Source organism: Cydia strobilella, chromosome 16 (assembly GCF_947568885.1).
Source record: "Cydia strobilella chromosome 16, ilCydStro3.1, whole genome shotgun sequence".
NCBI lineage: Eukaryota > Metazoa > Arthropoda > Insecta > Lepidoptera > Tortricidae > Cydia > Cydia strobilella.
The window spans coordinates 807,498-826,056 of record NC_086056.1 but is presented as its reverse complement, the minus strand read 5'-3'; the positions used below and the strand labels follow the sequence as shown (position 1 = coordinate 826,056).

Sequence of the window (18,559 nt, the reverse complement as noted above, 5' to 3'; positions counted from 1 at the left end):
GTGCACTGACCGCTCCTATACGTTTGCATTTGTTTAACATGCACGCCGCACGCCCCGCTCCGCTGCACGCCCAACTCGAGCGTCCACTCAGGCCTTACACTAAGTCATGTTTCGATCCAATTTTCAAGGTTCTTTCTAGGAGCACCGACTGCACCGCCTTTACTGATCGAGTGCGCGGATTAAACCCGTTAAATATAATGTTAATACACTATAACTTGCTACACCCGTCTCTCAGACTCTTACCCGGACGGAGTGTTCCCTAGATGCAACTTTCCTTGACCCGCCTGCTGGTGGTGACCACTTCTGGCCGGAACCTCGCTGAGGCGATATCAGCGCTGCGGGCGGTGACACCGCGGTTCACCACCGATATGCTCTGTGAAGACTGCACATATGTTAATAATTACATGGGGTAATGCAGCTGATAAAGACGCAGTACTTAAAGCCCAAAAAAGGTGTATACGATCTATGTGTGGTTTAAGAATGATGGATAGTGTTATTCCGTACTTTAAATCACTAAATATCCTAACTCTGCCCTGCCTATATATCCTGGAAATTTCTGTCTTTGTAAAATGTAATCCAAACCTTTTTGATAAAATTTCTGACACACGAAAGCTCCCTGTACGATCTCAATATAAAAATGATTTATGCCACAAAGTATGTAAAACAGCCATGATGCGCAAAAGTGTGCTAGGAATGGCACCTCAAATATATAATAAAATTCCGAACACTATAAAAGAATTAAATATTGTACATTTTTAAAAGACTTTAAAATCACTGCTAATCAAGAAATGTTACTATAGTGTACAGCAGTTCTTGAATGATAATAATTTATAGCTCGTTTTTCTATTTTTGTAATTCTTTTGTAGCTTTCTTTGAAATTTTCATTGTTGACATTCTTTAATATTTATTGTTTTAAATTTTATTATCTTTCTGTTCTTATTTATTATTTTTGTAATTGATTTGATTATTGAAGCATGAATACCTTAGACTGGCGCATGTTTAACTTAGTTTATATAGGTAAACAAATTCGTACGCCTAGCGGCAAAACACAGCGTTCGCAATATGCTCTAACTATAAGACCAATACAATGTACCTATGTTATAACGAATAAATGCATTCTGATTCTGATTCTGATACATCATAACGCGACCAGTGTGATGGGGACATTTGAGCCAGGTACATTTATCACGGTTATTTGATTTAACTTAAGTTATTATTATTGAATGACGAAGCCTATTGCGGATATCATCATTAGTATGTTTGGGAAGCAAGCTGATTTGCATTTGCAGCAACCTGACGAAACCTGTGTTGCGAATATCTTACATACCTATAAACTAGACTATTTTAAAGAAATAAACAAGTTAAATAGACGGCACAGGTGAAGGTGACCTCCTTCTGGTCAGTATCTTGCTAAAAGGATAGGCATTCAACGTGGCAATGCGGCCAGCCTTCTGGGCACACTGCCCATCGGTAGTGAGTTGTAGTTTATATTATTATTTCTAAGTTTATTTATAGTTTACTGTTATGTGTCGTTTATGCCTACATGAAAAATAAAGTTGAATAAAACGTTTCTAAGTTTTTGATCGGATCGCTCAATTAGGACAAAGCAAAACCCCTCCAAAATATCAAATAAGCTTATATTTAACGTCATAATATACACACGTTGGAACCGGGTGGCCTTAATAGCTAACCTTGCCTTAGGAGCTCATTTAACGAATTTTGGAGCGACAAGGTACTAACGTGAATAGTGTAACTGACAGGGTCAGATTAGAATCCGGACCAAAATTAATATAACACAGTACACCTACACGTACGGTTCGTTTATTTCAGTTTACTGTACACGTGTTTACTAATATAGGTATATAGGTACCTGTTAATCATCACCCACAATACATAGCTTGGGAAATTACTAGAGATGCACCGGATATTCGGTTACTATCCGGACCTTATTTTGATATCCGGCCGGATACCGGATAGTGAAGTACTATCCGGCCGGACGGATAGTAACTGCTTGATTTCGGAGTAATCAAATTGTATTTAAGAAACAGTCATGATCATAATCGTTAACGTTTATTATTTTGAAACAATATGTGTCATTTTCAAGCAAAAGGTACCACATTGTCGCATGTCATAAGGACGCTCTGACAGGTTTTTCGTATAAAGATACAAGCAATTTTCGTCCTTATGGTAAGCGACAATGTGTTACCTTTTTGCTTGAAATGACACATATAAACATTCTCATTTCACTTGCACGCGCACTCATTTCGAACCTAGAAATGAGTCCACCCGAACGTTCACTATGAAACAGGTCAAAACCTGCACAATGCGCACCTGAAAAACTGAAAACTAGGTATAGTTCCGCCGGCCGAATATTCGGCCAATAGTCTGGCCGAACATCCGGTATCCGGTATCCGGCCAAACAACTATCCGTTGCATCTCTAGAAATTACAGTAAGTTTAATTAATACAGTAGTTCTCAGTGTTAATAATATTACATTAAAATCACAATCTTTTAATTAGCCAGCTAATTAAGAACCGATTTGAATTTATTAAAGTAACTTTTTATTGATTTTCACGTCACTCGCAGACTAGACATCCACATAAAATAGAAAAGTCTGAAAAGTCCTTTTATTTGCAGAAAGTTTTCTTACATTTTTTGTTCCTTTATCTGTCCTCGACAACCGACCGCGGAAGCGATTAGAAGGCAATTTTACATTGTTTTCTGACAGTTTAGTTATAGTACCGCAAAAGTTGTTATAGGGAGAGTGGATAGACATCTATCACTAGCGTAACACGTTAGTGACACCATGTGACACAGTTGGGACCTCTCCAGTGCAACCAATGGGCACGCTATGCACGTTAGCTCATATATCGTCCGTCATCAAAAACCCACGATAGATACGGCATTGGCACGGTGGACAACGTGGGCCGCTGTGGGGCTTTGCCTGCCACGCGCGCAAGCGTGTGCGTGGAACACTTTGGAACAGGCCACGCATGTATCAGTGACGTCATCCCGTGCGTAGCATGCTCGTGCACTGCTGTGGACAAGGGCTTGACACTCTTTGATAGAGAAAGATAGTCTTATTGCGATTCCTATAAGAGGAAAGAGAAAATAGTGCCATGCTTTGTCCTTATCACCGACCGGGTGGCATCATAGGTAGCAGGCAATGGCGAAATACCGAAATTTATAAGAGTGAAAGAGAGAATATCCTATGCTGCCCAAATTTTATATAAATATTCTTTCTCTTACCCCCGATCGCTCGGTGACGCGTCTATAACTACTTGTATATACTATGTTTATGGCTGTGGATGAATCTACCTAGATTTTGATTCGTAGCATTTATTTTATCCATGTGCGTTGCTCGACCATGCGCAGCAGTGGGGTTCCTGCTTTACTCTAAAAAGTTTCACGGAAAGGTTTCAATAATTCGTAATCGCTATACAAAATACAAACACTTTACCAACAATCCAAGTTGAGTTTTATACCTATACCTCTAATTTGAAATTATCGTAAAGCACTACTTATTTCCTAACTAGGATAAAGGGAATATGATTAACGATGGTGATATTGCAGAAACAAATGAGGGTTCTCTCGACAAGCAAATTGCAAGAACATAAACGAATTGTACAGTAAGCAGCGGATTTAGGAACATACAAATAATAAGAAAATTGTTTACACATATGACAATTTCCTATCATACAGTCCGATTTTGACACTATAAAAAGCAAAAATTTAAATATTATATAATATAATTATTATAAGGGCTATATTGATATAAACTAACAAGTTTTCCACTTATAATCTTAAAACTGAAACGGTACAATCGCTTGCACTTACGTTTATTATTGGCCTAACATTTCTATCGTGAAATAAAACTATGAAAACGGATTATATCGCGTATATTGAATTTATAATACAACGGTACACGGTTTTATTTCATGAGTAACTATCGCGGTAACCGAAGACAATATTATTTCTATCGTGAAGTTACGTTCGTGGTCACAGGCTTTGATTTTATAATTTAGGTAAACATTTGACCAAGTCTCCCCTAGGATCGAATCTTCCCAGTCTCCCCTATTTCCAAAGCCACTCCTCAGTATAAACTACAGGTGACTCACGGTGCAAAAAAGACAGTTTAGAATTTTTTTTGTTAGACATTTATTTATATTTTTAGTATGCTTTAAGTACCTAGTACCTAGTACATCTGACTGTACAAAAACTATTAATTAAGTGTTCAACACAAAGAAAAACATAACGCCGCGAAAGCTGTTTCGTTACGCTGTCCCAATTACGGCCCGGCCGATACAATTTATTTGGGTTTTCAATGTGGTCTGAAACTTTCAGAAAAATGTTAATTTATTAATAGAAAAGCCCGCACAAGGCCGGATCCTATTATAATTATTTATCTATTTTTGTGAAAAAAAAAACGACCTATATTTTTATTCAAAATTCATGAGAAATATTTGAATTACTTATAGGCGAAAGGTGAAACAGGTTTTAACAGGATTGAACTACTCAGGCCGTCTGGCCTTTGAATTGGTGAGACGGCCTGAGGGGCTCAATCCTATACACTGGCATCAAAATAATATTTGAATCATGTTATTTACTTATTGTAGAATAGAATAGAATAAGATTTTATTCGTAAGCACAAACAAACAAGACATCGCCTGCGGGAGAGGGGTCTCGACCCCCGCTCCGGGTCGTTCCTGGCGCAGAGGTTGTCCATTGTGGTTCAACGCGGAAACGCAGTGAGCGTGATGGGAGCGATCGCGCTTTGCGTCGGGAGCGATGCGGGGTAGGTTGTTCGACTAGTTTTTATGGGTTAGTTTAGGTTTAGTATTAGTCAGGTTTATTGTGGTTATATTTAAGTAATAGGTATTTTTATGAATGGTATTTTTTTTATTGTAATTTTGTTGTATTGTGTTGTACATTAAGTAATTAAATATTAGGGTTAAAAAACAAGATATTACATAATAATAAAGAAACCATAAAATAAGATTAAAGTGGCACGAAATGGCCTCATCTCAGCATGTTGCTGGTGACTTCTAGCGCTGATCTTCCGATGAGACGGAAGGTACCAGACAAGAAGAAAAGAGACATAAAATAACATACAATGAACAAATAGTTAAATACGAGTACGAGCGAAACTCATTTCACATGCACTGCTTAATATGAAAGTCTCGGAGTTCATTTTGCACGTAGCAATCAGCGCGATGGTCATATTATATCAGATAGACGAAATAATTAAAAAGTTTGTTTCACATGAACGAAATAAATATTATCATATAAAAAGAAAAGATGACCAAGGCCTCCAGTGCCCGGGGCTGGAATCGAAAGCGTCCTCCGCTTAGGTGACAGATGCATAGTTGCGTAAACGGAGGACGCTGGTTCGATTCCAGCCCCGGGCACTGGAGGCCTTGGTCATTTTTTACTTATATTATCTGATCTATAAGATAACCTGAGGAAAATCCTGAAAAGTTAATGGTTTCAGAGTTATGACTACTGATAATATGACAATCATATCGTAACTTACGTTATGACTTTAATTAATTATGTCAAACAAAGGGACATCTCCAGGGAGGTATAAATGAGGACGTTTGTATGGAAAGGCGGTTTATTTGGGGCGGTCGTCCACCTTCGCCCTAAAATGATAACAAAAGCCATCGAAATGTTTTGTATATCAGAATACTTGCATTGCGCCCGACAAAACTGTTTAAGCAATTCGGGCGAGAATCCGCAGCGTAAGGAATTCCACGCCACAAAGCATTTCAGCGGCGCACAAAAATCATTTTCGATTTCTAGTGCGGCAGAATTTAAATGTGCATAATGCTGGCGCTACACTGGCGGTAGTTGCTCAATAATTTTATTTCGATAGCTTAATATTTCGATAGGATATAAGGGCCATTTTATTTCAAGTCAGTTCATATACCTTTTTTTCTTCAATTTAAGATTTTTTATGATATTTCTACTCAAGTCAAAATCACGAGCTCTATCGATCCTAATATTCCTAATAGAAAAAAACTGCAGCTGCATTACTGTTCAATTTAAGATTTTTTATGATATTTCTAAAGTCAAAATCACGAGCTCTATCGATCCTAATATTCCTAATAGAAAAAAAACTGCAGCTGCATTAGTGTTGCGGCGTTGCTGCCGCCGCTGTATCTGTCAATTTCCTTGATATAATGAGTGACTTTTGCAACCGCATTACTGCCGTGATTATGACGTTCCTTCCGTCACTGATTTTATCAAGGAAATTGACAGATACAGCGTCGGCAGCAACAACGCCACAACAGTTATGCAGCTGCAGTTGACATGCGAACGTCACCTTTGTTCAAAACTGTAATACAAAGGCTAATATAATGCTTTTAAAACAAAACAACGCCATTTTGAAAACAATTGTTTAACTTAAAGCGATTCTGCCCCCACCGAGTGTGTTTGTAATTTTTATGGGCGGTGTGGCACTAAATTAGTAATTAAAATACATAATATTCAGCCCCCTAAACTAAATAGTTTTTAGTAAAAAAAAACGAAATATGATAATTTTTCTTTAGCCAACCTATTTTAGCGTGCGTCACATATATTGTACATGTACTAAAAATGACATAAATTACATTTTCATTATGTTCTGTACATATGATCCATATACCATTACGGAAAAAACGGCAAAAAGATCACGTTTGTTGTATGGGAGCCCCACTTAAATATTTATTTTACTCTGTTTTTAGTATTTGTTGTTATAGCGGCAACAGAAATATATCATCTGTGAAAATTTCAACTGTCTATCCATCACGGTTCATGAGATACAGCCTGGTGAAAGCGCGAAACATAAAATTTCATTCACAACCGTGAGTGGTTTTAAAAAGATGTCAACATTGTTAACCAACCGCGTCTCTCTGAATCTATCCGCGTATGTGTTTGAGATAGCATACGGTCAATACGGATAAATTCTAAACAAATGAATGTGAAAAAATGTCTACAAACATTTTACGTGCCAGCTACTCCACATAAAAATTAACTTAATATTGTATCAAGCAGAAACGTCTGGGAACGATGCTATTAACCTTATATATTTACTACCTTTTCCCGCGACTTCGTCTGCGTGGACTTAGTAACAGCAGCTAAAGTAGCGCCTGGAAAAAATCTTATAGCAATAATTCAATTTGAGCATATGCACACAAATTAGCAGGCACTTCATTAATTATCTCAATTCCACCCCGCTTTTTATTTTCTTAAGGGATAATTTTCGGGATAAAAACTATCCTATGTCCTTCTCAGGGACTCAACCTATCTCTATGCCAAAGTTCATCTAAATCGATTCAGCGGTTTAAGCGTGAAGAGGGAACACACAGACAGAAAGACAGACAGACAGACTTTCGCATTTATAATATTAGTATGGATTTATTTATATATAGATGTAGTTATGTATTGTTAAGTATGTATGTATTAACATTTTTTGTTTTTATGATATGTAGTTATTTTGTTTTGTCTTTGCACCTAATGCATCGTATTGTATTTAGTTACGTTTCTAGGGTTAGCTATTTCTTTAAAGTTTTGCCTTCATGTACATATTATCTTAGTTTGACTACCATTTCGTTTGTATCTCTCTCAGTTACTTAAAGGTTAGCTGGAAGAGATCCCTTAAGGGGATAAGTTCGCCTTTGTACACATTTACTGTATTCTCTCTGTGTTATGTACTTGTTTTGGTGCAATAAAGTGTTTACTACTACTACTATTAACGATGAAATTATTATTTATTCGCTGCATTGGGTACGGTCTTGGTAGCTCAGATGGTAGAGCACTGTACTAGTGATCCAGTGGTCGTGGGTTCAAGTCCCACCCAAGACAGTGAATTTTTCCACTTTTAATTTGTTTCTAAGGTTAAAAATTAACTATCAACGGTACCATCATTCGACGCGTATGGTTAGATTGATATAAATATTAGGACAAAGAGGTTATCACGTTATCAAGTTTTAAGTCAAAAGTTCCTTCTACCAATTTTTCACACAAAAAACACGAATTGATTATCTGAATTATCTCACATTCCCACGAAGTCGGATATGAGTGCTGCATAAATTATGAATCCATTCACTCTACATGGTCATGGTTGGTATATTAAGTTTTAAGACGAAAGTTCCTATTACCAATTTTTCACACAAAAAACACAAATTGATTATCTCCAATTTCCACGAAGTCGGATATGAGTGCTGCATAAATTATGAATCCATTCACTCTACATGGTCATGGTTGGTATATTAAGTTTTAAGACGAAAGTTCCTATTACCAATTTTTCGCACAAAAAACACGAATTGATTATCTCCCATTTCCACGAAGTCGGATATGAGTGCTGCATAAATTATGAATCCATTCACTCTACATGGTCATAGTTGGTTATTAAGTTTTAAGACAAAGGTTCCTTCTACCAATTTTTCACACAAAAACACGAATTGATTATCTCACATTTCCACGAAGTCGGATATGAGTGCTGCATAAATTATGAATCCATTCACTCTACATGGTCATAGTTGGTTATTAAGTTTTAAGACGAAAGTTCCTTCTACCAATTTTTCACACAAAAAACACGAATTGATTATCTCCCATTTCCACGAAGTCGGATATGAGTGCTGCATAAATTATGAATCCATTCACTACATGGTTCCGTGCGATGGCAAATAACTTGGGATGTCTGCGTTGCCGACGTTGAAAAATGGCGACGCCCTGACGCATGACAGCGGGGGATTTATAATGGAGTTGATATGATAGTTCTAAGAGCAATGTGGTTTATGCAATTTTTCAAATTATTTTTCTGTAAATGGGTAAAAACGTTTCGAATAAGTAATAAATAAAAAAAATTAAAAACCCCTACGCTAATCATAAGATTTTAAACCATTTTATGCTAAGAATTCCTTAGATAATTTTAGAAAAGAGCTGATACTCTTCAAACTCCTGGATCGATTTTTATCAAACATTAGCTATGTTATCACCACCAAGTTAGATCCACCAAGGAAACACGCTTTGACGTAAAAAAAACCGCATCGAACAGACAGACACACAGACAGACAATGGCGACAAACGTAATTACACCGCTCTTTTTGCGTAAGCGGTTAAAAACTAATATTTTTACTATGTTAGTTAGGTAGTTAGTTTTACTGGGCATTTTCCGCAAATCAATATCCAATGTGCCTGTTTTGCGTGAAGAAGTTATTTAAGAAAATAGGCAAAATATTAGCATATAAATGATTGTTTAGATTAGCTACCCAATATTCTTTTTCCCCAATCGTTTTATTCCCATTCGCGTTGTTCCCCATTCTGTTTTTTACCGTTCTTTAATTTTTTTAGTAGTTAATTTAATCACACGCGTATGTATGTCCCAGTCGCTTTTTACCCCAAAGTGTAGTTTTCACGATAGTCACACTTTCCGGCGACGTCGTGAGCCGTAACACGCGTACACACTAGAACCTCGTTACTGTATCACGCATGTTACGGTTACGGTTCGCTAGTGAGTACGCAGCTTAAGTCGATAGGTAGGTTAGGTTCGTTAGGTAGCTTCAGATGCCCGAAGGGCAAACCGCCCAGAAATAGGCGTAGCGGGGCTCCGTCGACTCAGGGTAAGATGGACATGTTCTCGGAAATATTACTCTTTGGGGAAAAAAGCGGCTAGGACATACGCGTGTGGTTAAATTAACTACTGAAAAAATAAAAGAATGGTTGTAAAACAGAATAGGGAAAAACGCGAATGGGAATAAAATGATCGGGGAAAAAAATAATGCGTAATTAATCTATAAAGTCCAAATTTTGTCTTAAATGTCCCATGGTTTCCGTTAATTAAACCGCTTATTAAAATTGCACTACTCTATGCCTACAGTCCCCTGCACTGCACAATCGCTTTCAAATCTACTGTAACAATGATAGTGGGAATAATTTTCATCTCCACAAAACGGCTTAGCCCGACTGCGAATCACATAATCACCATTCCTGGATATTGTCAATGGAGATAACAGAGGGGCTACCGCAAAAATCGAAATTCGCAAATTGCGGGGTTCTTTCTCTTTTACTCCAATGAAGGCGTAATTAGAGTGACAGAGAAAAATGCCCGCAATTTGCGAACTTCGATTTTCGCGGTTATAGCCCAGAACCCTTATAGGCCAATTCGAAGGTGCACCTGACATCATTCTAATCTCGATATCATTCTACAATCGGTTTGATGTCAGTGCACGTTCTAATTGGCCTGTCAGATCAATTAGCAACACGATGGCGGAAAGTTTAAATTGCCCCTATGTTTTGTACTCTGTAGGGTAACATAAGTATAAAGATATTGCCAACTTCAGTAAATAATGACTTTTCCTTGTACCACGTTACCATAGTTACGACAAAAACTTTTAACTGACTGCCCTAAGGACCTTGCGTACATTACCCTCCCATAGAAAATGGACCAGCCAAAATGTATGATACGGGATACAGCCAAATTTTTTTTCGCGATTTCGGGGTTGATCCCATAGTAAAAGTTGCTCTGTATAATCCCAAAACCTCCCTGGCAACGGGAATGCACTTATTTTTTAGCCACCGTGTATATTAAAGAAAAATTGACGACCCCCTAGGCCACCCCGCCACGCCTCGCTTTGCATTGGCTTGCTGCTTGGCATTTTTGCAGTTGGGAATTGGTTTTTCATACAAATAATTACCATTTGTCCCCGCCTCATATTTGGCGGCGGTGACATGAGGTTGGGACAAATGGGAATACACCAAGAGAGTAGGTACGGGTAAGTATTATATAGTTTAACTTACCATACTAGGAGGTAGAGGCTGGTCGCTGTACTGCCTCAGCGGGTCGCTTTCGGACTGAGGCAGCGGCTGCTTGCAGTAATCGCTGCATTTCTTATCTGTGCAAATAATAGAAATTATACATATATAATTTTAACACAAGTATTATATTAAAACATGACACAAGTATTATATGAGTATATAAGAGGAAGCCTGAAAGTTGAACCCATAACAGAAAAAGTAAGGGCAAATCGCCTAGCGTGGTACGGGCATGTGATGCGGAGGGATGAAAGTCATGTGACGAGAAAGGTATTAAGAATGAATGTGGAGGGAGGTACGAGGAGAGGAAAACCGTGGAAAAGGTGGATGGACTGTGTGAAAGATGATACTAACGCAAGTGAATGATGAGATGACGGGTGACAGAGAAGTATGGAAGAAAAAGATGCTGCGCCGACCCCAAGTGAATGGGACAAGGGCAAGCGAATGATGATTATATTAAAACATGCTCAGAGGGAATTCAGAGGGCCGATAGTTCGAATATACAAAAGTGATAGATGCAGATAACGAAATTTCGATTTTCGTGGTTCGCGATAGGCCCTCAGGGCTGCAGCGTCAGTTCTATATTTTTAGGGTTTCGGTCGCGCTACAATACTGCAGCAGTAATGCTGGTGCAGTCTGAATCCGAACGTCATCTTGAATGTGGACTGCAAAATTATGGAATTCGCTCCCATCTTCGGTATTTTCAGACAATAATGTTTTTATGTATTTTCAAAGCAAAGTAAAGAAGTGCTTAAGGGAACAGGCTTCAAATCACCAGCCGTACTCTGCAGTGACTTTATAGGTCATACTGAACAATTTTTATTATGGGACTAATGCCGAAATCGCGAAAAAAAATTTGGCACATTCCACGGCTGATGTGATACCACACATTTCTATGGGACAGTCAAATTTTTTTTCGTGATTTCGCCATTGGTCCCATAGTAAAAGTTGTTCAGTATGACCTATAAAGTCACTACGCGGAGTATGGCTGGTGATTAAAATTTCATTCTGTATTATTGGTTCAATTATTGTACCTAAGTATAATGTTCAGAATTATCTAAGAAAAGCCCCTATTGTCACTTATCATATGGTAATACCATGGTAATACTTTTATTTATTTATTGTTATGTAACTCATAAATTTGGAAGACTCCTCTAAGGGCGTCCACTAGTTAGCGTTGCTCATACTATTTTTCTTTAACCAAAAATAGTATGAGCAACGCTAACTGGCGCGGACGCGTGCGTCGGATTTTACCTACAATGGAACCCGCGTGCGTGCGCCCGCTCCGTGCACCCGCGCCAGCTAGCAAACACCCTATTAGACATTCAGCATTCGCTCATAAGCGGGCCTATTTATATTTGACACGAAACACGAGCGGTTGACAGACAGACAGACGAGTACAACAACCTAGAATCTCAAATGTACAAAATTCTGTCACTCAAAGTAAAGATAATAGCATTGTTCCAAATGTAATTACGAAACACAGTGGGAAATTAATTGCTTTTATAATTTGCGGTGAAACTAATGCGGTTCAGGTAACCTAGGATAATCTAAACTAAGTTACCGCATTTACTGTTAAATTGTGTGGGCGTTTACGTCAGTTTTGATTGGAAAATGGTCTCAGCTTACTAATTAATGCTATAACGTAATGTTGTACCGTTAAAAATTATGGAAAAATGCTTACTTAATTAATAAAACTTTACGGGCCTAATTCAGTAAAATTATGTTTTATCCCTTTCATACAAACACAAGTCAAAATGACAGATAAAGATAACGATTCATAGTTAATTCAGCCCATTAACGCGTTTATGTATATACTTGGCAAATCTTGTCAGTAGAAATTCGGCAAATTTGAAAAAAAGGCGGCAAATTTGAAAAATCGCGGGTTAGAAACACTTCTAGTAACTTCACCACACCACATGGCACTTATGGCCACTAAAATATCAAGAGAACCCAAAACAGAACCAGAGCACCCACTCCACGTGGTCTTGTCTGTCTTGCCCCTAGGGGCTCTCTAGAGAGCAATTACGAAATCGGAGGCGCAGAGGGAGAGTACTTCGTGCTTCGTCACGCGAGGGCGGAAGGACTGCTCTTTCGAAGCGTCGGAGCCACCCAGATTTAAAAGCCTCCCCCGTCCCACGCGCCCTTAATAAGTCCGACGAACTCCAGATTTGATTTATACCCTGGGGTGTCCATCAAATCAGCTGCTCATCACAACTATGAAAAAACCGGCCAAGTGCGAGTCGGGCTCGCGCACGAAGGGTTCCGTACCATTACGGAAAAAAACAGCAAAAAAATCACGTTTGTTGTATGGGAGCCCCATTTAAATATGTATATTATTCTGTTTTTAGTATTTGTTGTTATAGCGGCAACAGAAATACATCATCTGTAAAAATTTAAACTGTCTAGCTATCACGGTTCATGAGATACAGCCTGGTGACAGACAGACAGACAGACGGACAGACGGACGGACAGACGGACAGACGGACAGCGGAGTCTTAGTAATAGGGTCCCGTTTTTACCCTTTGGGTACGGAACCCTAAAAACGCTGGCGTTTTGATTTGCAGTGCCACGCGTGGTAATTTAAAGAACTCGAACAAAATGCCGCGGCAAATTGCAAACGGCGCTGTCATAAGGTATTTTACAATTTGGCAATTTTACAATTTGCCTGCGACATATACATAACTTGACAAAATCCGTTTGCGTTTCCCTATACTTTTCCTTAAATTACGTACAAACAAGCTTCTGTTGATCCGAAGGAATCCTCTTACCATACCATGTCTATCATTTTGACTGGCATGTTCCTTGTTACGAGAAAATGTAAAACATACATGGGAACAGAGTGAAAACGAGAAGTCTACATTACCTATATATTGCATATTGCTTTATAGTAATTAATTTTGCTATACAATAGATATAAGAATATTTGTTATGTGCAAAGATAGATATAACTCCGTAATAGATGAATACAGTGTAAGGAAAAAACGTGCCTCGAAAATCACGAAAATTTGATTCTCGATCAGAGGGCGCCACTAGTTTTGGCCTACACTCGTATAGAGGGCGTTGACGGTTTCGTTTGTTATTTATAATTTTAACGCATATCAGTCAAAGAACATGGGTCAAAATCATAAAAATAATTAATGCAAATAGAAAAAATCATTTATCCATATTTAAATACATTTTATCGTATTTTTATAAATATTTATTTTTAATTTTAAAGTGTGTCGACAGATGGCAGTGAATTTACTGGGGTTACAAAATTTACTATGACAGTACCGCTCTAGTATAAGTTACTCTATGGTTATGTGTAAACTATTAGTCCGTCCGTCTGTCTGTCACCAGGCTCTACAGTAGTAGTTACAGTACTGTACAGTTGAAATTTTCACAGGTGATGTATTTTTGTTGCCGCTATAACAACAAATACTAAAAACAGAATAAAACAAGTATTTAAGTGGGGCTCCTATACAACAAACGTGATTTTTTTTCCGGTTTTTGCGTAATGGTACGGAACCCTTCGTGCGCGAGTCCGACTCGCACTTGGCCGGTTTTTTAAAACATAATACGGTTGCCAAAAAATGTTAATACAAATCTTGAAGAATTTCTCTAGCTAGTAACTTCACAAAACCATTAAACACTTGTAACAAGTTTTGCACAAAACTTAAAAATTAGAAAATTGCTTAAAAAAAGCGAAATTTAATTATTGTTCGAATTCATTGACTACTTTTTTTATAAAACTATTGTATCCGCGATAGACTATACGATCTCGGGCACGCACAGCCGTCTCGCTCACGCTCACGCTCAGTGAGAGTGAGAGAAGAACCTGAAATCACGGTGCCAGATTTAAGAGCAACTTTTGACTGGCTACGGCTCTTATAGCATGAATCTTCTCAAATGATTTTTACGCCTAAGACCCTAATCTGTTAAACAAAAGCCATTGTTTCTTTTGTGTGAGCGCGTAGCCATTGTGGCACGCGCCCAGTTACAATGACCACGCGCTCGCACAAAAGAAACAATAGCTTTTGTTTAACAGATTAAGGTCTTATGGGTAAAAATCATGTAAGATGATTCATACTATATCTGACCTTCCAACCCATAGTTAATGTTGTCTTATTGGGTAGCTCACGATGTTTTCCTTGATTTCGTTCAACAAAACTGCAGATTTAAGTATCAAATCGCATAAGTAGCTACCTACCTATATCATTTTCAAAAACTAATTGTCCTAAGCGTAGCGTCTACGTTTTGACTTGGGCATTTTGCTTTCGTATGTCCAGATGTTCTCCTCTACAGGGCTATAACCGCGAAAATCGAAGTTCGCAAATCGCGGGCATTTTTCTCTGTCACTCATATTACACCTTCATTGGAGTAAAAGAGAAAGATCCCCGAAATTTGCGAATTTCTGTCTTCGCGGTAGCCCCTCAGGTCGCAATTCTCAACCGATTTTCGTGAAATTTTGTGACCAGATTCTATGTTTTTTTTAAATGTTATTAAGTATAATTATGTAATATGGGCCTTGTTACTTAGTTCAAATTTTAAAATAAATAAAAGGCATAACAAAAAAAAACGTTAAGATATCACGTAGAAGCTAGTTTCGCGCAGTTAGTATGAGCTTTTTGCTTCATAAGTTGAGGCAATCTCTGTTGCTAAGGAAATAAGAAAGCCTCGGAGTAACACGATTTTGTATCGAAACGAAACTGATTGCGGATTTACACGGATAAAGCTTACCTACAGCGAATATGTGGTATTTTCTATAAAAAGGGACCTTATTGTCGATGGCGCTTACGCCATTATTAATGATGCTCCGATATAAATACAATGCCGCGCGGCGCTGTGCGGCGTAAGCGCCATCGACAATAAGATCCCTTTTCATAGAAAATGCCCCATATGTGTATGCTTAGATGATAAACAAATACGTAAAGTTCGGTGAAATAAGATTTACATTGGCTGGATGCATATTTACAATAAAAAAGTGGAAAAATTACTGCCTTGCATACTTGAACTCACGGCCTCTGGATCGATACTCCAGCGCTCTGCCAACTGAGCCACCAAGACCTCATCCATAGCCAGCGAATTTTTTTGAATATTTAGTTTTACGGCGTTCGTTTTTAGGGTTCCGTACCCAAAGGGTAAAAACGGGACCCTATTACTAAGACTCCTCTGTCCGTCTGTCCATCTGTTCGTCTGTCTGTCACCAGGCTGTATCTCATCAACCGTGATAGCTAGGCAGTTGAAATTTTCACAGATGATGTATTTCTGTTGCCGCTATAACGACAAATACTAAAAAGTACCGAACCCTCGGTGGGCGAGTCCGACTCGCACTTGTCCGGGTTTTTAATCAAACAAAAGAATGCATTTAGGGTAAAATTAAGTATGATCGGGCTTGGGCGTCGCCGTGTATGTCTTTAAACAGTCTCTCTCTGTCTCTCTAAGCTGTCTCCCTCACTCACCGTAATGACACGGAATGATGTCAGGGTCTGAATCCTCGACCTGATCCATCTCCAGCTCGTACCGACTGCAGTAGTCGAGCTTGGTCGTCGCCGTGTATGTCTTTAAACAGTCTCTCTCAGTCTCTCTAAGCTTTCTCTCTCACTCACCGCAATGACACGGAATGATGTCAGGGTCTGTATCCTCGACCTGATCTATCTTCAGCTCGTACCGACTGCAGTACTCGAGCTTGGGCGTCGCCGTGTATGTCTTTAAACAGTCTCTCTCTGTCTCTCTAAGCTTTCTCTCTCACTCACCGCAATGACACGGAATGATGTCAGGGTCTGTATCCTCGACCTGATCTATCATCAGCTCGTACCGACTGCAGTAGTCGAGCTTGGGCGTCGCCGTGTATGTCTTTAAACAGTCTCTCTCTGTCTCTCTAAGCTTTCTCTATCACTCACCGCAATGACACGGAATGATGTCAGGGTCTGTGTCCTCGACCTGATCTATCTTCAGCTCGTACCGACTGCAGTAGTCCAGCTTGGGCGTCGCCGTGTATTTAAACAGTCTCTCTCTGTCTCTCTAAGCTGTCTCCCTCACTCACCGTAATGACACGGAATGATGTCAGGGTCTGAATCCTCGACCTGATCTATCTTCAGCTCGTACCGACTGCAGTAGTCGAGCTTGGGCGTCGCCGTGTATGTCTTTAAACAGTCTCTCTCTGTCTCTCTAAGCTTTCTCCCTCACTCAACGTAATGACACGGAATGATGTCAGGGTCTGAATCCTCGACCTGATCTATCTTCAGCTCGTACCGACTGCAGTAGTCGAGCTTGGGCGTCGCCGTGTATGTCTTTAAACAGTCTCTCTCTGTCTATCTAAGCTTTCTCTCTCACTCACCGCAATCACACGGAATCATGTCAGGGTCTGAATCCTCGACCTGATCTATCTTCAGCTCGTACCGACTGCAGTAGTCGAGCTTGGGCGTCGCCGTGTATGTCTTTAAACAGTCTCTCTCTGTCTCTCTAAGCTTTCTCCCTCACTCACCGTAATGACACGGAATGATGTCAGGGTCTGTATCCTCGACCTGATCTATCTTCAGCTCGTACCGACTGCAGTAGTCGAGCTTGGGCGTCGCCGTGTATTTAAACAGTCTCTCTCTGTCTCTCTAAGCTTTCTCTCTCACTCACCGCAATGACACGGAATGATGTCAGGGTCTGAATCCTCGACCTGATCTATCTTCAGCTCGTACCGACTGCAGTAGTCGAGCTTGGGCGTCGCCGTGTATGTCTTTAAACAGTCTCTCTCTGTCTCTCTAAGCTTTCTCCCTCACTCACCGTAAACGGAATGATGTCAGGGTCTGAATCCTCGACCTGATCTATCTTCAGCTCGTACCGACTGCAGTAGTCGAGCTTGGGCGTCGCCGTGTATGTCTTTAAACAGTCTCTCTCTGTCTCTCTAAGCTTTCTCCCTCACTCACCGTAATGACACGGAATGATGTCAGGGTCTGAATCCTCGACCTGATCTATCTTCAGCTCGTACCGACTGCAGTAGTCGAGCTTGGGCGTCGCCGTGTATGTCTTTAAACAGTCTCTCTCTGTCTCTCTAAGCTTTCTCCCTCACTCACCGTAATGACACGGAATGATGTCAGGGTCTGAATCCTCGACCTGATCTATCTTCAGCTCGTACCGACTGCAGTAGTCGAGTTTGGGCGTCGCCGTGTATGTGTTTAAACTCTCCGGCTTCGAGAACTCGAGGCTTCGTTGCATGTAGAGGGTGCTTCTGAGAAAAAAAAGTTAAATTAAACTTAAACAATGAATAAAGTTTTACGTATTATCTGTTTAATAACCTACTAGTATTTTCTTCAGTAACGAAGGCAACAAAAATTGAAAGGCGCGAGAAAATTTTGAATCTGCGAATTTTTTTCGCGACGGAATTGGTAACTTTCTGGATTTTTTAGAGAACTGTAGCACAGAGAATAAGTAATAGTATTATCATACAGAACGGCCACGCACCGCCCCGCCCCGACTCGAATTACCTCGCCCCGCGACAGCAGATTGACGGCCGTTTGCCGGCCGCTCAGCAATTTTAAGCAATTTACTTACATTATGATGCATGACGCGTGTACAGACGTGCCGTTCACACATAGAAACGCAAGTGATTTTTGATGTATAGCGTGTCCGCCCTGTGACTGTAGTATGAAATAAGGGAATTTACAAGACAACGAAAGTTATTTGTTTATTTATTTGTTTATTAGGATCACCAACAGAAGATACAATTTACATACTAGTATTAACTTACAAAAAGGGCACATTTTTTATTGATCCCCCACTTACAGGC

General features: G+C 39.4%; 1 protein-coding gene and 1 non-coding gene across 2 annotated transcripts in view; one reads left to right on the top strand and one right to left on the bottom strand.

The window, feature by feature from the left end:
* Positions 1-259: 259 nt before the first annotated feature.
* LOC134748371 (hemicentin-2-like) overlaps positions 260-18,559 on the bottom strand; it is a 200,599-nt gene continuing 182,299 nt past the window's right edge. Inside the window, exons 16-18 of the mRNA XM_063683155.1 lie at positions 17,847-18,001; positions 10,783-10,877; positions 260-382 (exon numbers count right to left, since the gene is read on the bottom strand). Coding sequence (XP_063539225.1) covers positions 260-382; positions 10,783-10,877; positions 17,847-18,001 — 373 coding nt within the window. The remainder of the gene's footprint in view (positions 383-10,782; positions 10,878-17,846; positions 18,002-18,559) is intronic.
* Positions 7,773-7,845, top strand: Trnat-agu (transfer RNA threonine (anticodon AGU)). Its single transcript has one exon. It is a non-coding gene; the product is annotated as a tRNA-Thr (tRNA).